Below are 26,054 nucleotides of genomic sequence, written 5' to 3'. Positions count from 1 at the left end.
AACTTAAAATGGGAATTTGGTAGGAAGATATCTACCTCTTGAAACAGTTTAAACGAATGGCTCAGTTCGTCCTCGCAGTGATCAGTGGTGCACTGTAAACACATTGAATTTTGTATACCTATGGAATAGATGTATGGCTATGAATTACATGCATCTTCTCTTGGCACTCAGCATTAAGGAGATAGATTGTAGGTAAGGCCCCGCAATAAGACTAGGGTCCTGTCCAGGGGGTGTACTTGTACATCAAGCTGCCTCACGCTACAGAAACAGGAGAAAGGCTCCTGCTCATATGAGCCGTTCCGATTCGCACAAGCCAAGGTTACTTACTTACTATAGAATAGATATCCTTGCTCAGTGGCCAGCCCAGTTGAATTAACTCATTATCAGATGACTGGGCTGGTGAGAAACACTTTGCTGAGAGGGAACAGAGGTGGATCATGTAGGAAAATTCAGTGTTACAGCGTGATTTGACATGTAAAAGGCAATGTTCTCTCGTTAGTAGACTGCATTCACGGTAAACGCTGAATGACAGCTCAATCAGAAACTACCTTTACATTTCTAGTGTGCAATCTATAACGCTCCTGCGATAGTGAATAGAGCACTACATCTGTTTTAGTGGTAATCGCAGTCTGCATGGTTTGTTCCATTTTTCACATTTGATTTATGGGACAGGTGAGAAACTGGGAAACATAGGAGTCTCACAGGCATTGGGTCAGATTTGACCCCTAGAAGGTTTGTGTACTCTAAGCAGCATGGTTAACACTGTACTGAAAAAAGGGTTAGTATATCTATGTGTGACTGAATCCATGTGATGCGATTGACCATTAACACAATCCAACAACTTGTTAATTGAAACAACAATCAGAACACATAACACCAAGCAAGGCCGGATTCGTATTGAAACATCTCACCATGTCAGGAACCAATTTTATTAATATCATTAATGTCGTCAGTGTCACTGAGATGAGTTAGTCTGTTTAAAGCAGAATCGGATGTGCATTGCCCTTTTCTTGACGAACACTCAGTTCCACAAAGCGAGGAGGAAGGGAAGAGTGGAGGAGGTGCAGTGAAGGAGGCAACGCAGGGAAAAAGACCTCCGCATGGGGAAGCTGAAACTTCCCCCTCCACTAGGATGTGATTGGTTTTAGCTTGTGCAAGATCAAGTCGAAACAGGTGTTCTGAAAACGAAGACAAGAGGGGTGTGTGTGTGTGTGTGTGTTGGGTTTGTTTCGTAAAGCCACTTCGTCAGGTTTTGATGCAGTCGCCGACGTCATCGTCGTCTGAGGTCTGGCTGCTGCTGCTGGTTTCAGACTCTGAGCCCTCGTCATCTTCTAGGTGGGCCTCAGCCACACACCTCCAGGGGGTGAAGTGGAGGGTGACGCCTCGTGCGCCCCGGTGGAGGACCCCGTTTCTCTTCAGCTGGGAAGAACAAGAACCACCTGAGTCAAAACAAGAACCTAGACACTAACCTGGTTCTCATGCTATGTGCTTTAGACAACTCTTCCATACGGCATGGGAGTGTTGGCTACAACACATACACAGGAGCCTTTTTTACACCTTGCGCTAACATGTGGTTTCACTATCTGATCAAGTTCTGTTACGTTTACACATGGTATTAAAATGTGTCTTATCCGTCCACTGTGGCCAGATTTCCTGGTCACTCCATGTATAAAAAGTATTTGAGAGATTGTTTCAAAATAATATTTTATATATCATAAAATTAGACAATTATTTATGCCTCGAGTCTGTCTTGTCAATCATTTAACTTACTTTTTTTTTTTTTACCTTTATTTAACCAGGTAGGCTAGTTGAGAACAAGTTCTCATTTACAACTGCGACCTGGCCAAGATAAAGCAAAGTAGTGTGACACAGACAACAACACAGAGTTACACATGGAGTAAACAATAAACAAGTCAATGACACAGTAGAAAAAAAGAAAGTCTATATACAGTGTGTGCAAAAGGAGGTAGGCAATAAATAGGCAATAGGAGCAAATAATTACAATTTAGCAGATTAACACTGGAGTGATAAATTAGCATATGATGATGTGCAAGTAGAAATACTAGTGTGCAAAAGAGCAGAAAAGTAAATAAAATAAAAACAGTATGGGGATGAGGAAGGTAGATTGGGTGGGCAATTTACAGATGGACTATGTACAGCTGCAGCGATCGGTTAGCAGCTCAGGTAGCTGATGTTTTAAAGTTGGTGAGGGAAATAAAAGTCTCCAACTTCAGCGATTTTTGCAATTTGTTCCAGTCACTGGCAGCAGAGAACTGGAAGGAAAGGCAGCCAAATGAGGTGTTGGCTTTGGGGGTGATCAGTGAGATATACCTGCTGGAACGTGTGCTACGGGTGGGTGTTGTTATTGTGGCCAGTGAACTGAGATAAGGCGGAGCTTTACCTAGCATAGACTTTTAGATGACCTGGAGCCAGTGGGTCTGTCGACGAATATGTAGCGAGGGCCAGCCGACTAGAGCATACAGGTCGCAGTGGTGGGTGGTATAAGGTGATTTGGTAACAAAACGGATAGCACTGTGATAGACTGCATCCAGTTTGCTGAGTAGAGTAATGGAAGCTATTTTGTAGATGACATCGCCGAAGTCGAGGATCGGTAGGATAGTCAGTTTTACTAGGGTAAGTTTGGCGGCGTGAGTGAAGGAGGCTTTGTTGCGAAATAGAAAGCCGATTCTAGATTTGATTTTGGAGATGTTTAATATGAGTCTGGAAGGAGAGTTTACAGTCTAACCAGACACCTAGGTATTTAAAGTTGTCCACATATTCTAGGTCGGAACCGTCCAGGGTAGTGATGCTAGTCGGGCGGGCAGCGAACGGTTGAAAAGCATGCATTTGGTTTTACTAGCGTTTAAGAGCAGTTGGAGGCCACGGAAGGAGTGTTGTATGGCGTTGAAGCTCGTTTGGAGGTTAGTTAGCACAGTGTCCAAGGAAGGGCCAGAAGTATACAGAATAGTGTCGTCTGCGTAGAGGTGGATCAGGGAATCGCCCGCAGCAAGAGCGACATCATTGATGTTCAGAGAAGAGAGTCGACCTGAGAATTGAACCCTGTGGCACCCCCATAGAGACTGCTAGAGGTCCGGACAACATGCCCTCCGATTTGACACACTGAACTCTGTCTGCAAAGTAGTTGGTGAACCAGGTGAGGCAGTCATTAGAAAAACCAAGGCTAATGAGTCTGCTGATAAGAATACGCTGATTGACAGAGTCAAAAGCCTTGGCCAGGTCGATGAAGGCGGCTACACAGTACTGTCTTTTATCGATGGCGGTTATGATATCGTTTAGTACCTTGAGCGTGGCTGAGGTGCACCCGTGACCGGCTCGGAAACCGGATTGCACAGTGGAGAAGGTACGGTGGGATTCAAAATGGTCAGTGATCTTGGCTTTCGAAGACTTTAGATAGGCAGGGCAGGATGGAAATAGGTCTGTAACAGTTTGGGTCTAGGGTGTCACCCCCTTTGAAGAGGGGGATGACCGCGGCAGCTTTCTAATCTTTAGGGATCTCGGACGATACAAAAGAGGTTGAACCGGCTGGTAATAGGGGTTGCAACAATGGTGGCGGATAGTTTTAGAAAGAGAGGGTCCAGATTGTCTTGCCCAGCTGATTTGTACGGATCCAGGTTTTGCAGCTCTTTCAGAACATCTGCTATCTGGATTTGGGTGAAGGAGAAGCTGGGGAGGCCTGGGCGAGTAGCTGCGAGGGGGGGGGGGGAGCTGTTGGCTGGGGTTGGAGTAGCCAGGAGGAAGGCAACTGGGCACTATAATGATGATTCAAATGGTTTCACCATCCAGATCTTTTTACACTTGTAAGATATCCAGATACATTCCGTGCCTGACTACCTCCGGAGGGAGTCAGAAAGATCTTATTACAATCAGTTCACAATGTCTTTTGATTGGGTATTCTACACCCATCTAAAAATGATGGCACAATCAGAATGTGGGCAAAATCAGGACAAAGGATGCATCTTAGCACCAGGTATAAACAGGGCTTGGGTTACCTAAACACCCCGTTTTCATTCTGTACAACCACATGCCACTTCCTATGAAGTTTATAACAGTCTGTCATTGAAGATGCACATAACATATTGATGATATTGCAAGACTGCCACAAACTCGTACCTGTTCAGTTTTAGTCTGGAACTCTCTGAGCTCATCCTCTGTCAGGGGCAGGAAGCTGTCATCATTTTCTGGGTATTCCTGCCAGCCCATGGCTTTCAGTAATCTACAAGAAAACAGCAAACACTGCTTAGTAGACTAATGGGGGGGGGGTGTGTGTGTGTGTGTGTGTGTGTGTGTGTGTGTGTGTGTGTCAGTCCTACCTGTGTTCTGCCTCTAGGGAGCTAGACAGGTGATCGGTGTCTGAATTGCTGAGAGAGAGGGAGTGAGACAGGCCATTCTCATGGCAGACTCCCTGGCTGTAGGCTTTGGACTCTGGGGTGCTGCTCTCGCCCTGAGGAGTCATTCACACCAAAGAAAAGACATATGAACTGAACCATGTAACGTTCCGAGCCTCTAGTTCATTTTCCTCAGTCAGCCTGTGAATTTACCTTCACTTGGTTTAAATGTAAGATTTTAAAAGTTTTGGAGGGCCTTTCTGTCCCACTTGGACATTTTTTAGGGGTGTTATGTACCTGTCCAGGAGTTGCAGGGCTGCTGCTAGAGGTCAGGTCTCCGGTGCACTCGTCCTTCAGCGTCCGCAGGAAGTCACTCTTCCGGTCTGGTCCGCGCCGCATCAGCTTTAGCCGAGACGATGGGCCAATGTCCATGGGAGGAGTCGTACTGTAGGGATGCTGCTAGACAACACAGATGTAGAGAGAGAAGAGAATGCTTAGCCCTTGCTTCTAACAGTTATGTGAACTTTTTCTCCCTTTCAGTCTCCAGGACTGGATTTGTATAGCCTGCTACAGTGCATTCGGAAAGTATTCAGACCCTAGAACAATCCAAAGTGTATTTTTGATACTGTCGCAAAGCTAACTAAAAAGCAGCATTCCCCAAGAGAGGATGGCTTTCACTTCAGCAGTGATAAATTCTTTAACTTCTTTGACGAAAAGATCATGATCATTAGAAAGCAAATTACTCCTCTTTAAATCTGCATATTTCTCCAAAGCTCAGTTTTCCTGAATCTGCACAACACTGCCAGGACCTAGGATTAAGGGAGACACTCAAGTTTTTTTAATCCTAACGACACATTCATGAAAATAGTCATGGCCTCTAAATATTCAAGCTGCATACTGGACCCTATTCCAACTAAACTACTGAAAGAGCTGCTTCCTGTGCTTGGCCCTCCTATGTTGAACATAATAAACGGCTCTCTATCCACCGGATGTGTACCAAACTCACTAAAAGTGCCAGTAATAAAGACTCTTGATAAAGCCAAACCTTGACCTAGAAAACATAAAAAACGAATCGGCTTATATCGAATTTCCCATTCCTCTCAAAAAAAATTTAAAAGCTGTTGCGCAGCAACTCACTGCCTTCCTGAAGAAAAACAATGTATACAAAAATCTTCAGTCTGGTTTTAGACCCCATCATAGCACTGAGACTGCACTCGTGAAGGTGGTAAATTACCTTTTAATGGCGAAAGACCAAGGCTCTGCATCTGTCCTCGTGGTCCTAGACCTTAGTGCTGCTTTTGACACCATCAATCACCACATTCTTTTGGAGAGATTGAAAACCCAAATTGGTCTACACGGACAAGTTCTGGCCTGGTTTAGATCTTATCTGTCGGAAAGACATCAGTTTGTCTCTGTGGGTGGTTTGTCCTCTGACAAATCAACTGTAACTTCCGGTGTTCCTCAAGGTTCTGTTAAAGACCACTATTGTTTTCACTATATATTTTACCTTTTGGTGATGCCATTCGGAAACATAATGTTAACTTTCACTGCTATGCGGACGATACACAGCTGTACATTTCGATGAAATATGGTGAAGCCCCAAAATTGCCATTCCTGGAAGCCTGTGTTTCAGACATAAGGAAGTGGAGATGAAAACAGAGATGCTAGTTCTAGGTCCCAAGAAACAAAGATCTTATGTTTCATCTTACAATCTTGATGGTTGTACAGTCGTCTCAAATAAAACTGTGAAGGACCTCGGCGTTACTCTGGACCCTGATCTCTCTTTTGACGTACATATCAAGACTATTTCAAGGACAGCATTTTTCCATCTACGTAACATTGCAAAAATCTGAAACTTTCTGTCCGGAAATGATGCAGAAAAGTGAATCCATGCTTTTGTCACTACTACTTTTGTCACTATTAGACTACTGCAATGCTCTACTTTCCAGCTACCCGGATAAGGCACTAAATAAACTTCAGTTAGTGCTAAACACGGCTGCTAGAATCTTGACTAGAACCAAAAAATGTGATCATATTACTCCAATGCTAGCCTCTCTACACTGGCTTCCTGTTAAGGCTAGGGCTGATTTCAAGGTTTTACTGCTAACCTACAAAGCATTACATGGGCTTGCTCCTACCGGTCTCTCCGATTTGGTCCTGCCGTACATACCTACACGTACGCTACGGTCACAAGACGCAGGCCTCCTTACTGTCCCTAGAATTTCTAGGGACGCAGGGCTTTCTCCTATAGAGCTCCATTTTTATGGAATGGCCTGCCTATCCATGTGAGAGACACAGACTCGGTCTCAACCTTTAAGTATTTATTGAAGACTCATCTCTTCAGTAGGTCCAATGATTGAGTGTAGTCTGGCCCAGGGGTGTAAATGTGAACGGAAAGCCACTGGAGCGACGAACCGCCCTTGCCATCTCTGCCTGGCCGATTCCCCTCTCTCCATTGGGACTCTCTGCCTCTAACCCTATTACAGGGGCTGAGTCACTGGCTTACTGGTGCCCTTCCATGCCGTCCCTAGGAGGGGTGCATCCCTTGAGTGGGTTTAGTCACTGACGTGATCTTCCTATCTGGGTTGGCGCCCCCATCGGGTTCGTACCGTGATGGAGATCTTCGTGGGATATACTCAGCCTTGCAGTCAGGGTAGTAAGGTGGTGGTTTGAAGATATCCCTCTAGTGGTATGCTATGCTTTGGCAAAGTGGGTGGGGTTATATCCTGCCTGGTTGGCCCTGTCCAGGGGTATCGTTGGACGGGGCCACAGTGTCTCCCGACCCCTCCTGTCTCAGCCTCCAGTATTTATGCTGCAATAGTTTATGTGTCTGGGGGCTAGGGTCAGTCTGTTATATCTGGAGTATTTCTCCTGTCTTATCCAGTGTCCTTCTCTCTTTCCCTCTCCCTCCCGAAGGACCTGAGCACTGGGACCTTGCCTCATGACTACCTGGCCTGATGACTCCTTGCTGTCCCTAATCCACCTGGTCGTGCTGCTGCTCCAGTCTCAACTGTTCTGCCTGCGGCTATGGAACCCTGACCTGTTCACCGGACGTGCTACCTTGTCCCGGACCTGCTGTTTTCGACTACCTCTCTCCACCGCACAAACTGTCTCTAACTCTGAATGCTCGGCTATGAAAAGCCAACTGACATTTACTCCTGAGGTGCTGACCTGTTGCACTGTCTACAACCACTGTGATTATTATTATTTGACCCTGCTGGTCATCTATGAACGTTTGAACATCTTGGCCATGTACTGTTATAATCTCAAACCGGCACAGCCAGAAGAGGACTGGCCACCCCTCAGAGCCTGGTTCCTCTCTAGGTTTCTTTCCAGGTTACTGCCTTTCTAGCCACAGTGCATCTACATTACTTGCTGTTTGGGGTTTTAGGCTGGGCTTCTGTATAGCACTTTGTGACATCAGCTGATGTAATAAGGGATTTATAAATACATTTGTTTGATTGACTTTTTCCACATTTTGTTACGTTACAGCCTTATTCTAAAATGGATTAAATATAAAATGTCCTCAACAATATACACACAATACCCCATAATGACAAAGAGAAAACATGTTTATAGAAATGTTTGCAAATTTCATAAAAATAAAAAAACTGAAATACCTTAAATAAATATTCAGACCCTTTGCTATGAGACCCGAAATTTAGCTAAGGTGCATCCTGTTTCCATTGATCATCCTTGAGATGTTTCCACAACTTGGAGTCCACCTGTGGTACATTCAATTCATTGGACATGATTTGTAAAAGGCACACACCTGTCTAGGTAAGATCCCACAGTTGACAGTGCATGTCAGAGCAAAAACCAAGCCATGAGATCGAAGGAATTGTCCGTAGAGCTCCGAGACAGGATTGTGTTGCCGCACAGATCTGGGGAAGGGTACCATAACATTTCTGCAGCATTGAAGGTCCCCAAGAACACAGTGGTCTCCATCATTCTTAAATGGAAGAAGTTTGGAAACACCAAGACTCTTCCTAGAGCTGGCCGCCTGGTCAAACTGAGCAATCAGAGGAAAAGGGCCTTGGTCAGGGAGGTGACCAAGAACCCGATGGTCACCCGATGGCAGAAACTTCCAGAAGGACAACAATCTCTGCAGCACTCCACCAATCAGGCCTTTATGGTAGAGTGGCCTGACGGACGCCACACCTCAGTAAAAGGCACATTACAGCGAGCTTGGTATTTGCCAAAAGGACTCTCAGAACACGTGAAACAAGATTCTCTAGTCTGATAAAACCAAGATTGAACTCTTTGGCTTGGGTGCCAGGTGTCACTTATGGAGGAAACCTGGCACTATACCTACGGTGAAGCATGGTGGCAGCATCATGCCTTGGGGGATGGTTTTCAGCGGCAGGGACTGGGAGACTGGTCAGGATCGAGGGAAAGATGAAAGGAGAAATCCTTGATGAAAACCTGCTCCAGAGCGCTCAGGACCTCATACTGGAGTGAAGGTTCACCTTCCAACAGGACAACGACCCTAAGCACACTGCCAAGACAACGCAGGAGTGGCTTCGGGACAAGTCTCTGAATGTCCTTAAGTGGCCCAGCCAGAGCCCGGACTTGAACCCGATCAAACATCTCTGGAGATACCTGAAAATAGCTGTGCAGCGACGCTCCCCATTCAACCTGACAGAGCTTGAGAGGAACTGCAGAGAGGAATGGGAGAAACTCCCCAACTACAGGTGTGCCAAGATTGTAGAATCATACCCAAGAAGACTCAAGGCTATAATCGCTGCCAAAGGTGCTTCAAGAAAGTACTGAGTAAAGGGTCTGAATATTTACATTTTTACATTTACATTTTTAGTCATTTAGCAGACGCTCTTATCCAGAGCGACTTACAGTAGTGAATGCATACATTTTTTTCTTTTTTTCATACTGGCCCCCCGTGGGAATCGAACCCACAACCCTGGCATTGCAAACACCATGCTGGTGTTGCAAACAACATGCTCTACCAACTGAGCCACAGGGAAGACCAACTATACACTGGTGGAGCACCTCAAAAGTTTAGAGAAGGAAATAGAGTAAGATAGAGGAACGAAAAGAAGAGCGAAGTAGTGACGGATTTTTTTTCTGGGTGGGCTACTTATGTAAATTAATATTTACTTTCTTTATTTTTAATACATTTACAAAAAAATCTTAAAACCTGTTTTTGCTTTGTCATTATGGGGTATTGTGTGTAGATTGATGAGGGGAAAAAACAATTTAATACATTTTAGAATAAGGCTGTAACGTAACAAAATGTCTACTTTTTGAATGCACTGTACATATAAAGTGGGTGATCAATTAGCTTAATTTCTCAGATCAAATAAAATGTCAACAAAATAATGTTACAGGAATGCTAATTTAATCAATTTCAGAATAAGGCTGTAACATAAAACAAAATGTGGAAATAGTACTTTCCAAATGCACTCTGAACCCTTTCACGCATGTTAGGTGTCTGCAGAGCTGCCCTCACCTCTTTGGGGGTGTTGTGGCTTTGTAGCTGGGTGGCAGAGGCATAGGGTTTGGCTGCAGACACAGGACTGGTGAAGACAGAGTCTCGTCCTGACAAGTGGAGGCCAGGCTTGATGGAGTCTCTCCCACTCGGCTTCCACTGGTGGGGCTTGGTGGTCACCAGGGCAGGCTTGGGCACCAGGTTCTTGTAGACAGAGTGGGTGGAACCGGCAATGGTAGGCAGGGCTTTGCTGCTGTTGATGGGTGGGGCTCCGGAGCTGGCAAAGCTGGCAGAGAACGCAGTGCATCCTGGGTCCTCTTTGGAAACCTTCTTGATCACCAGCATCTTAGACACCATCTGCTTGCCACTAGGAGGGTTCTCTGGAGATAAGGGAACCAACAACTTGTTAGAGGGTAATGACATGGAGACAAAGGAGTGGTCTGAACTTTGAAGATGTTACTGATGTGAGCTTTCTAATGTCGAAATCAATAAATTAGTGATTACCCCATACTCCAGCATGAGGAGCCACAGGCCTCGTCTGGTTCCCAGACTTTCCAGTTGTTTCAGGGTTAAGGGAGGGCTGGGAGAAAAAACATTAGCATTATTTGTTATTATTCATTATATTGAAGTTTGTATATACTGTATATTTGCCATGTTTTATGTTTACCTGTACCAATCCAGACATTTTCCCCCCTAGGTCTCAATGTCACTATGCCTATTGACCCCTTTTTTAACTAACTCTTTTTCACCGACTCTATGCACACACTGGACTCCACCCACCCACCCCCACCCACACCCACACACACACACCACATATACAGTGCCTTCAGAAAGTATTCATACCCCTTGACTTATTCTAAAATGCTTTGTTTTACAGCCAGAATTAAAAAAAGGATTCATAATCTTTGCACACCTGTATTGTACAATATTTGCACATTATTATTTTTTAATCATTCAAGCTCTGTCAAGTTGGTTGTTGATCATTGCTAGGCAGACATTTTCAAGTCTTGCCATAGATTTTCAAGCCAATTTAATTACAAACTGTAACTAGGCAACTCAAGAACATTTAATGTCGTCTTGCGAAGCAACTCTAGAGTATATTGGCCTTGTGTTTTAGGTTATTGTACTGCTGAAATGTGGATTTGTCTCCCAGTGTCTGTTGGAAAGCAGACTGAACCAGGTTTTCCTCTAGGATTTTGCCTGTGCTTAGCTCTATTCCGTGTATTTTTATCCTAAAAAGCTCCCTAGCCCTTGCCGATGACAAACATACCCATAACATGATGCAGCCACCACCATGCTTGAAAATATGAAGTGATGTGTTGGATTTGCCCCAAACATAAACACTTTATATTCAGGACATGAAATTAATTTCTTTGCCACATTTTTACTTTACTGCCTTGTTGCAAACAGGATGCATGTTTTGGAATATTTGTATTCTGTACAAGCTTCCTTCTTTTCCCGAGTGGCGCAGCGGTCTAAGGCACTGCATCTCAGTGCAAGAGGCGTCACTACAGTCCCTGGTTCGTATCCAGGCTGTATCACATCCGGCCGTGATTGGGAGTCCCATAGGGCGGCGCACAACTGGCCCAGTGTCGTCTGGGTTTGGCTGTCATTGTAAATAAGAATTTGTTCTTAACTGACTTGCCTAGTTAAATGAAGGTTACACACATTCACTCTGTCATTTAGGTTAGTATTGTGGAGTAAGTACAATGTTGTTGATCCATCCTCAGTTTTCTTCTATTACAGCCATTAAATTCTTAACTGTTTTAAAGTCACCATTGACCTTTTCTGAGTTAGGACACCTGTATCTTTGTAGTGATTGGGTGTATTGATACATTTACATTTACGTCATTTAGCAGACGCTCTTATCCAGAGCGACTTAAAAATTGGTGCATTCACCTTATGATATCCAGTGGAACAACCACTTTACAATAGTATGGTTATAAAACAGAGCCTGGCTCACATCACCTTTAGTAGCATAGAATGAGATTATTTCAGTATTTATCCATCTGTATGTATCATGTCTTCTCTGCACTGTATCATCCACACATGATACATAGGGTGGGTATCATATGATTCACATAGCGTATATTTGGTCTAATAATGGGTTCATTCAATCTTTATGCTCTCAATGTTTACAAATCATGTAATACTTATGTATAACCGGTTTATTCATGTATTATTTATGAAAGTTATCATAAAGAATATAACCCTCTATTTCCTCAAACCTGTTTCACGTGAGCCATATCAGGGTTAGAAGTACAACAGGCTTTAAAATGTTTAGCATGTCTCCACCATGTTGTTTGTGTACAGTAGCAGGATAGTGCCAAGCAGGTTAAGTTGTGCTCACTTCCAGATAACTTATCATTTCGACTAATCCAATGTGTAATTAATAACTTTACCATGCTCAAAGGGATATACAATGTCTTCTTTTTTTTTTTACCCATCTACCAATAGGTGCCCATCTTTGCGAAACATTGGAAAACCTCCCTGGTCTTTGTGGTTGAATCTGTGTTTGAAATTCACTGCTCGATTGAGGGACCTTACAGATAATTGTATGTGTGGGGTACAGAGATGAGGTAGTAATTCAAAAAATCATGTTAAACACTATTATTGTACACAGAGTGAGTCCAGGCAACTTATTATGTGACTTGTTAAGCACATATTTACTCCCGAACTTTTTTAGGCTTGCCATGACAAATGGGTTGAATACTTATTGACTGAAGAAATTTCAGATTTTAATTTTTTATTAATTTCTGAAAATGTCTAAAAACAGAATTTCACTTTGACATTATAGAGTTAGTGTGTAGGCCAGTGACACAAAATCTCAATTGAATATATTTTAAAATCAGGCTGTAACATAACAAAATGTGGGAAAAGTTAAGGGGTGTGAATACTTTCTGAAGACACTGTATGCTGCAGCTACAGTGCATTTGGAAACTATTCAGACCCCTTGACTTTTTCCACATTTTGTTACGTTACAGCTTTATAAAATTTGATTAAATTTAAAAAAAATCCTCATCAATCTACACACAATAACCCATAACGACTAAGTGAAAACAGGTTTGTAGAAATGTTTGCAAATGTATTAAAAATAGAAAATAAATGCAAAAGGTCAAGGGGTCTGAATACACTGTACTGCTCCACATACACTTCTGCTACAGCTCAGTCTATGATCTATCCTATTGCCTAGTCACTTTACCCCTACCTATATGTACATAGCTACCTCGTACCCCTGCATATCTACTTGCCGCACTGGTAGCCTATTTGCGAGTGCTTTTCAAAGCAAGATTCTCCTGTGAGTGTAATTGACTCCAGTGAGTTAAATTTGCTGCAATGAGTGTAATTTGCTCAATATTAGGAGTTGAGAAATAAAGTTGACATCATTAGAAAGATATTCTTCTCTTTCATACTGTAGGTATGCAATTCCAAATTCATTTATTCTGTTGTTTCTAGCGATATTCATAAAAACATTGAAATAAAATAAATATATAAAAATGTATATATACAGTACTAGTCAAAGGTTTTGACACGCCTACTCATTCCAGGGTTTTTCTTTATTTTTACTATTTTCTACATTGAAAAATAATAGTGAAGACATCTAAACTATGAAATAATACATATGGAATCATGTAGTAACCAAAAAAGTGTTCAACAAATCAAAATATATTTTATATTTCAGATTCTTCAAAGTAGCCACCCTTTTGCCCCGATGACAGCTTTGCACACTCTTTGCATTCTCTCAACCAGCTTCATGAGGTAGTCACCTGGAATGCATTTCAATTAACAGGTGTGCCTTGTTAAAAGTTAATTTGTGGAATATATTCCTTCTTAATGCATTTGAGCCAATCACTTGTGTTGTGACAAGGTAGGGGTGGTTTACAGAAGATAGCCATATTAGGTAAAATACCAAGTCCATATTATGGCAAGAACAGCTCAAATAAGCAAAGAGAAACGACAGTCCATCATTACTTTAAGAAATGGATGTCAGTCAATCCGGAAAATGTCAAGAACTTTGAAAGTTTCTTTAAGTCCAGTCGCAAAAACCATCAAGCGCTATGATGAAACTGTCTCTCATGAGGACCGCCACAGGAAAGGAAGAACCATAGTTACCTCTGCTGCAGAGGATAAGTTCATTAGAATTACCAGCCTGAGAAATCAGCAAATCTGCACCTCAGATTGCAGCCCAAATAAATACTTCAAGTAACAGACATTTCACATATCAACTGTTCAGAGCAGACTGCGTGAATCAGCCCTTCATGGACGAATTGCTGCAAAGAAACCACTACTAAAGGACACCAATAAGAAGAGACTTGCTTGGGCCAAGAAACATAAGCAATGGACAGAAGACCGGTGGAAATCTGTCCTTTGGTCTGAGTCCAAATTTGAGATTTTTGGTTCCAACCACCGTGTATTTGTGAGACAGAGTAGGTGAACGGATTATCTCTGCATGTGTGGTTCACACCGTGAAGCATGGAGGATGAGGTGTGATGGTGTCGGGGTGCTTTGCTGGTGACACGGTGATTTATTTAGAATTCAAGGCACAGTTAACCAGCATGGCTACCACAGCATTCTGCAGTGATACGCCATCCCATCTGGTTTAACAATGACCCAACACACCTCCAGGCTGTGTAAGGGCTATTTGACCAAGAAGGAGAGTGATGGAGTGTTGCATCAGATGAGCTGGCCTCTACAATTACCCAACCTCAACCCAAATGAAATGGTTTGGGATGAGTTAGACCGCAGAGTGAAAGGAAAAGTAGCCAAGAAGTGCTCAGCATATGTGGGAACTCCTTCAAGACTGTTGGAAAAGCATTCCAGGTGAAGCTGGTTGAGAGAATGCCAAGAGTGCGCAAAGCTGTCATCAAAGCAAAGTGTGGCCACTTTGAAGAATCTCAAATACATTTTGAATGGTTTAACACTTTTTTGGTTACTACATGATTTCATATGTTTCATAGTTTTGATGTCTTCACTATTATTCTACAATGTAGAAAATAGTTTTTATTTTTTAATTGAATGAGTAGGTTTGTCCCAACTTCTGATTGGTACTATATATATATTTTCGCAGTTGAACACCTCTGCCCTACACATTGCTTGTTTTGCACAACAAAAATATTTTTGAAACCACATAATGCAGAGCTATTTCTACTGTCCAAGTCTGCCATTGCTGATTCTGCTTGTGAAAAGATGACCATGCCTCTGAGTGACACTGATGTAAGAGAGGGAGGGTGCAGCTTTCCCATTTGACAACATGGGAAGGCTCCATTATCGTAATATGATTTTAGTGTGAAAATATTGTGAAACACCATCATTCAACTATTACTGCAGATATATTATGGACATTTTCTGAAATTACAAAGCAAAAAATTCTACATGTAGCTCCTGTAATGCCTTTGCTAACTTTGCTTAAAATGATACAAGGTGTTCAGAGGGGTTCGAGAATGAGATTACTACTCACAAAGTCCTCTTCCACAAATTTCAGCTTGTCCTCCCCGCTGTGTTCCTCGTTGGGGAACTTGTCCTGGTAGGGGGCCCCGGGGGTGCCCTTGCGGGGATGGAAGTTGCCGTTGCGCTGCCGGTGCCCCCCCTGCCTGTCCCTGTCCCCTCCTCCGGGCCCGGTGCGTTTGGTGTGGCGCCCCTGGTGGTGGTGCCCGTCCTGCACCCCCCTTGGTGCCCCATGCCATGTGGGAGGAGCCTCCTTCCAGCAGGGCACTCCCGCCAGGCCACCATGCCCCCCCTTTGCCACCCCAGAGTCCACAGAGTCATGCCTTAGGAGGAGAGAAGGCTGCTGCCACCCATCACCTACAGACACAGACAGGAACATAGACAGGTTAATACTATGGAACACAAAACCAACACCGTTCTTATAAGCGAGCTGTCAACATACTAGAGGTGAAAATGCGTTTTTGGGGGGCGCACAGGGAGTTAGGATCATCAGGGTTACCTGCGGGGGCGTGCAGGGGCCCGTTGTTGAAGAAGCCATCGGAGGAGTTGTGTCTGCGGCGGCTCACAGCAGCACGGCTGTCCCGGTGGTGATGGGGGTTGCCATGCTTCTCAAGGCTGGCTGCAGGGGACTGGACACAAAAAAAAGTCAGTGAAGTAAAATCCATCTGCTCCCAGATAACTCTAGTCCTCTAGTATCTCCACACACACACACACACACACACACACACACACACACACACACACACACACACACACACACACACACACACACACACACACACACACACACACACACACACACACACACACACACACACACACACACACACACACACACTTTCAGGGGTGGGAAACAGGAAGCCTTCTCCCACACCAAACTCTACACATCTTATCTGATTTCATTAGCAGAAGAATATCACACAGAAACATAATACACATATCTATGTAATATACAGTAACATAGACCTTAAGCAGCTTAGGTTTGGTGTTTATGTAATAACTTGGTGTAGTCCATTAGTCACCACTATCAGATTGATCTTACTGGACTGCCACTGACCAAGGTTAAGGTCTGTGTCCACACCACAGACAAGTAATTCGGCTGGTACACCCTGAAAGTCATCTGGTATAGGCTACACCCTGTCTACGCCAAGCTCTTGCTTAGAGTACAAAAACACTGATATCACTTAGCTAGAGCTGAATCTCAACCCTGTGTCTAGTAGCTCCAAGAGCAAGACAACACCACACCGAGCTCTCCTGCCTTTCACACTTATGCACATTTATCTTTCCTTTTCTAGTGCTTTCACTTACCACACTAAGAAAACACATTTCTATCACAGAGCCTGGAAGATAGCCACTCGTTGAGGAACAAATATCTCTTGTGCACAGTATTCCCTGATTCAATGCCACTTACTTGCGTTTCTCCTGTCTGTTTCCCCTGAGTACACACAGTATCTTTCCTGAACCCTGTGCTGATGGCAGTCAGTCTGCCCCCGATCGGCCTGCCCCTGGCTACACGCCCGCACGTACACACACACAGGAGCTCACCTTGGCAGGCTGGGGCGTGGAGAAGTTAAGCCAGGCAGGGACAAAGTCATGCTGCGCCATTTAGGTCCAGTGTCTCCAGTCAGTGGATCGAGGCATCAAACCTCATGGCAAAGATCTGACAGAGAAAAATGAATGAGAAATCTTGGACTTTGGGACAAAAGAAACAACACATTGTTGCATAAAACGTATCATTATTACCCCAGAGTCTTTGGCTCTGAAGTCCTCTCCTCCGCCTGGTCTCTCTCTCCTCTGCGGGCTTGTTCTCTCTGGCCCGCTCACAGACACACCACTGGTCTTAGACTCAGAGTGTGTGATGGAGAGCAGCACCCCACTGCCAAGCCCTCCTCCTCCAGGACAGAACAGCCCCTTTCCCCAGACGCAGACCCTGTCGTCCAGGGTGAAGTGTTGGGAGACGGGTCACAGGGTTCTGAGATGATCTGGAATGGTGATCCAGAGGCCTGGGGTTGATTCAAGGGTTCGGTACCCTGGAGGGGATTGGATGGCTGTGAAATTCTCAAACGATTTTAACACGTGGTTTGAGCTGGGGAAGTTGTGTGTGAGTTTTTCGGGGAGCACCGTTACCCCCACCCCCCCAATTCTTCCTGATCACTCTACTGAAGCAGGTAGAATTCTTTGTCAGGCGCAGAGACACAGAGTCAGCTTGACCTGTGTTGTGAAACTGAAGGTTCTGATTGGCGGGCTCAGTAGATTGGAAGGTGAATTGTCCAATGGGAGAGGCAGCTGCAGGTTGTCTGTTGAGATTTGACGCTCTGGGGTATTGATCCCGGTCAGTGTGAACAGGACAGTTCCACAATGACATCAGAAGATGGGTGGAAGGAGGTTATAGCTCTTCTCCTGCCACTATGAGTGCCAGCTCTTAGACCAAGACTCACCTTTTACAGAGTCATTTTAATCTCTACCCAAACACATGCAGAAAATAAATCGATTCAGAGAAAGTATTTTTATTCCAATGGTCACTGAAAACCACAGCTCACCTCATTAAACTGGTGAAAAGGCTGTCCAGGGTTGAAGGAAAAAAAGGTGTCTAGTATTAAAGTCACATGACAGTAAAGGCAGTAGAATCCACTGTTACATTTCTGACATCTTCAATCGAGGTCAGCGAAATTTTGATACTGCAGAACAATGCATTATAATGCTGTTTTTCAGTGCATGCTAAAGACAATGGTGCCTAAATGGCTGGTTAGACCTGTTGCTTTCTTCATCCGTCTTATATCTGTATCTGTTAACTGCCGGTAGAATTATCCGTGGTTGTGCGGTTGCAGGAGGAGAGTGCAATAGCTCAGATTTCATAGATGAGTGAGCTTTTAGACAATATAACAGCAATCTCTTACAAGCACAGTGCCCTGTGTCACAACACACCTGGGGACTCCTTTGTTGAAATATAAAAATACACTTTCCCATAAACGAGGGAACCTCAAATGCAAACACAAATGTCTTCCTTCAAAGCAAAAGAAAGCGTAGGAACATATGGAGAATGTCACAGATAATGTCAACGTAATAATTTTGTTGAAGATTCGGAGCTTTTCACAACACAAAAGACAGGTGCTATGCAGTTAATCCAAGTAGTTTCAGTCCTCTTGTAGTGTTGCTTCCACATGCACTTCTGCGAACCCAACCTGCAACTTCTGCAGACCCAACCTGCAACTTCTGCAGACCCAACCTGCAACTTCTGCAGACCCAACCTGCAAAAAGAAAACAGAAATAGCATTAGTTCAGAAACCGACAACAAATACTTTTGAATCTCAGGCACACCGGTAAGGTTGTAATGCACATGGCCATCGCCTAAGCCTATAGGTTTCTGTAGTCATGTTTCCGGCGCAGTGTTCTAGCCCTAGATCATGACTCTCAGTTCGGGGGGGGTTGTTTAGAGCCTTAACATACATCACTTGCGTTATGGTTTCGGAAGCATAAGGACCTTATCTTTCATATCAGTTAGAAATTAATTTTCTAAAAACAAAAAGGTTCAATTGATACACACCTTGATAGGGTTAGTGTTCCCACACTACCATATCTCCATGTTACAGCGCCGAACACCTGTGTGTCTAAGCATAACTCGGAAAAGTGTAGCTTCGTTGGATGGAGACACCCATAGCTGTATGGATCTGTGCAAACCTCCTACAGTAGGTGTATCTTTTTTTTAATGAAGGATTCTTTCTCGCTGATGAAAGAGAAGAGCCATATGTTTTGAAAGCCATATCGCAAGTGTTGATTATTTACATTTCTAAATGTTAAAATAGTTTAGGGATTGTAGTTCACGAGGCAGTTGTGGGTGAAGCTAATGGCTGAGAACTGTTGGGAGAAGGCAGAATTCTGCCTGGATAGTTAAATTGGTATTGCATGTCAAATTTGATGACATGTACTCCCAGAACATCTTTGATGAACCCACAAATAGAAAGCAAGCATGTTGCAATGGTGCTAAAAAATAAAACACAATCAAAGCCATGTTACACTCAAGATTTCTCCCTTATAGAACTGCAAGCTTTGATCAAATATTTATACCAGTCTAAAAATACTCTAGACCTGAACACTCTCACTCAGCTCCTAATCTAAATAAGGCACAGCGAGTGACTGTGTTCTAAACGGTTAGCTAAGTCCTGCGAACCACAGCATGTCATCATGAGTGACCGAGGCTGCAGTACTTCCTAAAGACAAATCAATAAACATCCTGTATAGCACTGTGACATGCTGCCCAATGGCTTCCACGGTGTATTGAGTGGACCAAGTTATTACTCTAATTGTAAAGTAAAATTGCTTGAGAGCCATTGATGAAGAACTGCCAGCTGAGAAGGACACATTCAGTGATGCACCAATTCACAAACACTGTAGTGACTTTTGACTTGAAACAATGGAGTGTCTTAACATGTGTCTACAATATCTAAAGTCTTGACAGCAAGTTGACAAAGGATTTGATCCGATTCAGAAAACAAAAACGTTGATCACTGCTAAATAATTAGCTAGTTAGTTCCCTTGAAACTTTTTGTAACGTTCACCGAGTTGTTAGCGAGCTACAGCAACGTTAGAAGCTAGCAAGTCAACTAGCTAGCTAAATATCTAATGTTAGCTAGCTACATTAGCTTGCACAACTACTACTCAGTCCCAAACTACTGTTAAAAGACATAACATATAGTTATGCAACAGAGCAACTTCAATTGCTTATAATATTGCTGTCACATTTCTGCAAATAGAGGTAAACAGACCTTCGTTGGAACAAGATGGTTTCAAAATGGCTACCTTTAGCCCACACGGGGATTCGCATGTTAGCTAGTTAGCTTGCTATATTTGATATGATGATGCCAAAACCTACCTGCTATGTTAAGCAAGATGTTCTTCAATAAATATTATAAAAAATATATTTAGACATAATATTCCATCGATGATTAGCATTGAAATACTTTCTTCCTGCTATGTGCCTCTAGATGAAGAGGCGTTCTGGTGTTTGTTTGGGTTTTTGGAGCGGGTTCGCGCAGCTTACTGGGGGGTACGTTCAAGTTCTTGAAAATAATATTGCAACCTGGCGCGTTGCAGGGTGTGTTTCAAACTGAACAGGAGTGTGGAAAAAAGTAAAACAAATAAAAAGATGATGCAGCTTAGAAACAAACTAGAGTTACATCAAAATTGTCCGTTTACACTAACTAGTACAAAAACAAAATACTAGGTACATATTTGTGATATTGAACGCTACTCACTAGCTCTATTAATCAAACCTTGTGGACATCGAACTTTCGCCAGACACTGTGAATCGAGAAAACGACCTTACAGACCTTTCCTATGGCTAACTTTTAAGTGGACGGTACCGCGTGAAGATCAAGGGTAAAACGGATCATATATATTTCTAAACGTTATATAATTACATTTGCAAAGGCTTTTGTTAGAACACATCTATTATTTTGGGTAGCTAACGCGTTAGCTAACGCTGAAGAGGTCAAAGCTAACCAACAGCTAACTAACCAACTTGATTTTGTAAAATATGGCATTACGAAATGCGTATTAACGTATGCCAATCACATGTGGAACTGGCTTTACATTCCTTATGTTCTAAAATGTGCATGCGCCTCTTTTCCTTTTAGGTTGAAAATGTTCTCATTTGCATTGAAAAGGCACTTCAATCCCTGTGTGGTAAGAATACACATTACATCAGTTCTGTGACGCCATAATATTGGTCTATCTTTTGTCCATTTGATCTGGAACAAATAGCCAAGAACATCTGGGATCTCTGTACCAGGATAGAGGCACAGATCATGTAAAACCCTACTGAGAAATGCATTTGCAACTGTCTTTATTCTCAGGGTCCATCATGGCGATCTCTGCAGTGGGTACTCTGTGGGTCCAGCTGCATGGTGAAGAGGGAATGTTTTTACACCAGTTCCAACCCATTGTTGGCTCCTCAAGTTTACATGGCAACGTCACTACTGTTCCCGAGACTAGCCTCCTCCAGGCTTCTGAGGCTCAGGCCCCTAAGCTTCTCTGCCTCTTTGCTCTGCCAGGGTCACCCTGTGCCCACGGCCCCTGGGAGAAGACAGGAGAACAAACAGCGCCTCAGCATGAAAGCCCTGGCCTATGCGCCCAAGCCTGCTTTGTACCTCGGTTTCTCCGGCCTCCTTCCATTCCTGGGTGCCCCCCTCCTGATGGCTGTGACCCAGTCCTACCTCCCTGAGGTGGCCTACGCCCAGGTGGTCTACGGGGCTTCAATCGTGTCCTTCCTGGGTGGGGCCCGCTGGGGCTTTGCCCTGCCTGAGGGGAGCCCTGCCCAGCCCGACTGGATGAACCTTGGCAACAGTGTGGTGCCCTCCCTGCTTGCCTGGCTGGCTCTGCTCTGCAGAGACAACATCACAGAGGGAGCCCTTGTGGTCATCATGGGGCTGGGCCTGGCCCTGCACTATGACCTCACCCTGCTGCCTGGTTACCCCGGCTGGTTCAAAGCCATGAGAACCATACTCACTCTGGTGGCTACCTTTTCCCTTGTGGCCACACTGACATTGCAGAAGATGTGCCCGGAGAAGAAGATCAAGGCACAAGAGAATTGACTAGGTACTTACTAAGGGATATTAAAGTTAGCACTTGAAAGCTAAATTCTCTCAAAGTGAACAGTGGAACTGACCATTGTGGGATTTGTTCAGTAGGAGCAAACAGGGAGAAAACAACATAAAAAAAAAAAATATGGAAAAGGTGCGACGCAACAAACTTTTCCAATAAAATACATTTTCACTAGATTTCCTTTTAATCAATGTGCTCCTTGGACACTTCCGTACCTCAACAGGTGAGTGGTGAAATACAATTTCACTTTGTAATCTAGTGCTGCTGCTGAATGAAGGTGATGCAAGCTCATTCCAACCAAGGGGACATTTCTCAGTGTTTTAAAATGGTGACTACTGTGTACTGACTAAAAAGGCACCGATATTTAGTGGTGTTATATGGCTGCATTTCGGTCAATGAGCCATATTAAACAAATACTGAGTGCAACAGTTGTACTAGAGTAATTGCAACTTAAAACATCAACCTTAGTGATCGTTTAACAGATGCTGTAAGCACAGCAGAATGATACTGTAAGCTTAGCATTTCTAACCATAACAGTTTGACATGAGGACCATAAGTAACATTTTGCTCATAGTAGCTTCTTGCTTCAGTCATCAAGTGCAGTACAAGGTTTAATACACCTCCGTGTAAACACATGAAGCCCATCGCTCTAGCAGTCAGTCTACCTTCAGTCAACATGGATAATGGACGACTCCCATGTAAGTTAATAGTTTTGGTGTTTATTTTAAATGTTACACTGAAGTTGGGCAAAAAAATATTATTCAAATATACAATCAAAGTGCACAGGTTGAAACAATTGATAGGATATCAGTGACAGACAGCTATCCCATTCTCAGAAACAAACAAGCATCCTTTACACTTATGTATAATGTAATGGTCCTGAAAGCACCAATGTTTAAGTCCACACAAATTAGCAGAGAAAATACAGTAAACAATGAAAGCTATTTACCCTCCAGAAACACTGGCACACCTCTGAAACAGAGCAGGAAGTATATGACTGAGTGATGGAGACAGACAGGTCTGCCATGTAACTAACGGAGTAGGTACTGCAGTCTTGCTAGCTCATTTGAATCAACAGTCTCCCGGTTGGCAGTCTCCCAGTCATCTGTTTGTCTGTGTACAATGAACTTCTAGTTCAGTTACATAAAAGCAATAAACTATCCAAAATAACAGAACAATTCAAACATTCTGAAATCCATCAATTCCCCAGCAAGACCACAGAAAGTGATTTGCCTTGTATTTTGCAAAGACCAAACTGTTCGAGATAGAAAAAGGCTCTGTGTTCATGCTCTGTGAGGTGATGAAAAAAGTATTCTAAGAGTCGCACCCTCTATTGGCTATATGAGTACAATATGGGAAATAACAGAATTCGATTCACCTGCAGCATTCTGTCACTGCTGTTCAAAAGTTAAAACACATTGCTGGTGAAGGCCATGTTGACAATGAACTCGAGGACTCGTCTTTGATGTGGCTAAGATGTGTTGTCTAGTGTGTCCACCCAGGTACCAAACCAGGTCTCAGGCAAGGTTGCTCATCATGTAACCAACAGTCTTCTTGTCTGAGAATCAGGTTTGTTCCAGAGAAACCTAAAACCGCAAAGTCGAGGCTACTCATAAGGTGACCGAACCACCTACGCTTGTTCCACTAGGGCTCCTCTCAGAGCACGGCCACGCCCCCATCACAGCGGCTGGTGATCAAGTTGCCGATCTCCGTCCAGGTTGGGGTCGTAGATCTCCACAGTGTCCACTGTCACGAGGGCCGAGAAGTCTCTGCTGGAGCCCCCCTCCCCGTACAGCAGCCAGTTAACAGCTGACACAGACACCCCGGCCCTAGCTACCGCCATTGGGGCCACCTCCACCCACTTCTCCTGTAGAGGGAAACAGAGACATGTTCGAGGGACACCGTCTGAGATCAATATCTACATAAAGCTATGATGAGGTATTGTGACAACGTGTTGTTTTTCAAACAAAGCAGTATTTATATACGTCCGAATTGGGACGGACATGTGAAGACTGCCCGAGTGCCAACCCCTCTGAGTTTTGACCTGACTAGCATTATATAAATCTACCCTAACTCCCTCACCTCCTTGGGGGAGTACTTTTCCACCATCTTCAGGGAGCCCAGTGCCTCGTTCCAGCCCCCCACGGCATAGATGCAGTTGTTGAGGCAGGCCACGCCCACATAGGCCTGCCGGGTCACCATGACGGGCAGGGAGCTCCAGCGCCGGGAGATGGAGTCGTACACCTCCGCTGAGTGCAGCTCCATCCCCTCATCACTGATTTCCCCCCCGATCACATAGATGAAGCCTAGACAGAGGGGAGAGGGGAATGAGCAGAGGCCATTCAGAGAAATGATGTAATAAACATTGAGACAGCGGAAGCAATTATATGGTATATTTCATTAGAAATGTCTTGTTATGCATTGTCAGCCTGTAACTTTCATGCCCAGAAAAATTGCCCATTCTGGGATAAAGAAAATGAATTGAATTAGCAGCCAAAGTAGTATCGAGGCACTGCCATGCTTCCAATGATCTCCCACTTATTCTCTGTCGGGTCGTACCGCTCCATCGTCTTCCCAATCTCTGATCCAACCTAACCACCTGCAGAAACACAGTAGTGAGGAGACATCATGGTGACCTATTCATACAGGACCTTATCCCATAGACTCTTACATTTTTTTTCCCAAAAGTAAGACTTGGACACTGTTATAATTTCAATAATTAGCAGCGCAACAATGAAAATTGGGGGGGTATTTTAATGGTGTAAGAAATAAGAGGATTTCTTGATAAATAAGTAAAAATAAGAAAGATCCTGCTTGACAAATCAGGAGTGTCATTCCATCTCATCACCTATGTACTTGAAGAGTCTCTGTGGGGAGAGCAGGGGGAACCTGACTGGGTCCAGCACCTCCACCACGTTTCTTCCTCTTGGCCACGTCCTGAAGGACCCAGTCCATGGCTGCCGTGAATACCTGGTACTCATCTTCGATCCGCAACTCCTCGCTCCGCAGCAGCTTCACCAGCTGGTCCTTGGACAGGCCCCAGAACTCATCCGACACACATACACACGCACACCTAAAGGTCAGATGTTCCGATTGTGATTTTTGTTCGTTGGTGTAAGTGTTATAACAGGTTGGTAACAGGCTATTCACTTTTTGTTACACACACTCAGAAGATTGGAATGAGATGGAAGGGGAAAGAGAGAATCTGAAGACAGCAATGGAGGAAGAAAAATACTGTGTAGCACCTCCAGAAAGTCTACATGGACGTAGATCTCAGTGAACTCCAGCATGTCCATGCAGGCAATCTGCTCCAGGAACTGGTATAACCCCACACAGTTGGACAGGTCCATGTGGCTCTTGAGGAACTCTCCACAGATAGACACCACCTCACTCAGTTTCAGCATGTCTGCTGCCACCATCAGCTCCTGTATGTTCTCCACCGTCACATAAATCATGCCTGGACGGATTCAGTTCAAAGGAACACAAAGAAATCTGTATTATATACTGTTTTGTGTATGAACACTACTGTACACTACACATTCAGTAAATGGTACATTTCATGATAGGACAAACCTGTGTATATGAACTCCAGCAGGACCTCAAACACCTGTGCCTTCACCCCCAGGGTCTGGACCTCCTCATCTGCCTCGCTCATCCACCCAGAGAACAGAGCAGAAAAGTAGGGGCTGCTGGCAGCCAGGAACAGCTTATGGACACTGAACACCCGGCCTCCCAGCCGCAGCCGGAGACGCATCTTATTCATCTGGGCCAGGATGAGCCGGGCATAGCGGTCCGACACAAACAGAGCCTGCTCAGGGGACTGGGTCGTCACGCCAGCTGCAGATATGTCACTGCCACTGCAGACCCTGCTCCCAGGGATGAAGGTGGGGAGCAGGGTGGAAACATTACTGAGGACATGGTGGCTATGTCACCAGGACAGAGACAGGGGTGGTGTCACAGAGACTGTATACACATACTACTGCTTCATGGTGCAGGACTCTCCAAGCAGACACGTCTGACTCTAGGGAGAAGAGCACAAGAAACATGAAAGATGACACAATCTCAAACATAACATATACATATTGTAACATGCTGGTATATAACAAATACCATCATAATGATTCAAGTGACAAATATTTTCTCCTGTTCTGCGTGTTGCTTTTGTCTTCAACTGTGTTTTTTGATTCTTATCTCCTTTAAAGTTAAAGTCAATGCAT

General features: G+C 44.0%; 2 protein-coding genes and 1 pseudogene across 5 annotated transcripts; 1 reads left to right on the top strand and 2 right to left on the bottom strand.

Moving 5' to 3' along the window:
• Positions 1-891: 891 nt before the first annotated feature.
• LOC106600403 (vasculin-like protein 1) lies at positions 892-20,387 on the bottom strand. 3 transcript variants are annotated; one of them, XM_014191716.2, is made up of 11 exons: positions 20,108-20,387; positions 16,981-18,485; positions 16,783-16,897; positions 15,737-15,866; positions 15,251-15,594; positions 10,297-10,372; positions 9,814-10,172; positions 4,644-4,805; positions 4,332-4,462; positions 4,132-4,234; positions 892-1,419 (listed from the first exon to the last, which is right to left on the bottom strand). In XM_014191716.2, exons 3-11 carry the CDS (start codon positions 16,840-16,842, stop codon positions 1,246-1,248), a joined length of 1,539 nt encoding a protein of 512 aa, XP_014047191.1. In that variant the 5' UTR covers positions 16,843-16,897; positions 16,981-18,485; positions 20,108-20,387; the 3' UTR covers positions 892-1,245. The 3 variants fall into 3 exon arrangements, with proteins under 3 accessions (XP_014047191.1, XP_014047193.1, XP_014047192.1); XM_014191718.2 differs by having other exon boundaries at positions 4,644-4,802; XM_014191717.2 differs by lacking the exon at positions 20,108-20,387 and adding an exon at positions 20,001-20,022.
• LOC106600404 (transmembrane protein 69) lies at positions 20,324-22,263 on the top strand. The gene is made up of 3 exons (XM_014191719.2): positions 20,324-20,613; positions 20,871-20,919; positions 21,090-22,263. Exons 2-3 carry the CDS (start codon positions 20,878-20,880, stop codon positions 21,825-21,827), a joined length of 780 nt encoding a protein of 259 aa, XP_014047194.1. The 5' UTR covers positions 20,324-20,613; positions 20,871-20,877; the 3' UTR covers positions 21,828-22,263.
• A 273-nt stretch (positions 22,264-22,536) lies between these two features.
• LOC106599949 (actin-binding protein IPP-like) lies at positions 22,537-25,765 on the bottom strand (annotated as a pseudogene). Its single transcript, XR_006769381.1, has 5 exons — positions 25,411-25,765; positions 25,081-25,294; positions 24,686-24,910; positions 23,920-24,233; positions 22,537-23,704 (listed from the first exon to the last, which is right to left on the bottom strand). The product of XR_006769381.1 is annotated as an actin-binding protein IPP-like (transcript).
• Between the last annotated feature and the right edge of the window lie 289 nt (positions 25,766-26,054).

The sequence above is a fragment of the Salmo salar genome, chromosome ssa03 (genome assembly GCF_905237065.1).
Source record: "Salmo salar chromosome ssa03, Ssal_v3.1, whole genome shotgun sequence".
NCBI lineage: Eukaryota > Metazoa > Chordata > Actinopteri > Salmoniformes > Salmonidae > Salmo > Salmo salar.
This window is presented reverse-complemented; position numbering and strand designations above follow the sequence as displayed.

What these genes read in the sequence shown, in the direction of transcription:
- LOC106600404 (XM_014191719.2), top strand. Translation starts at nt 20,878, where the DNA reads ATGTTCTCATTTGCATTGAAAAGGCACTTCAATCCCTGTGTG. An exon ending in GGCACTTCAATCCCTGTGTG is followed by an intron (nt 20,920 to 21,089) that starts GTAAGAATACAC and finishes CTTTATTCTCAG; the next exon opens with GGTCCATCATGGCGATCTCT.
- LOC106600403 (XM_014191716.2), bottom strand. Translation starts at nt 16,842, where the DNA reads ATGGCGCAGCATGACTTTGTCCCTGCCTGGCTTAACTTCTCCACGCCC. An exon ending in TCCTCATGCTGGAGTATGGG is followed by an intron (nt 10,173 to 10,296) that starts GTAATCACTAAT and finishes CCTTATCTCCAG; the next exon opens with AGAACCCTCCTAGTGGCAAG. An exon ending in GCCACAACACCCCCAAAGAG is followed by an intron (nt 4,806 to 9,813) that starts GTGAGGGCAGCT and finishes TGTGTTGTCTAG; the next exon opens with CAGCATCCCTACAGTACGAC.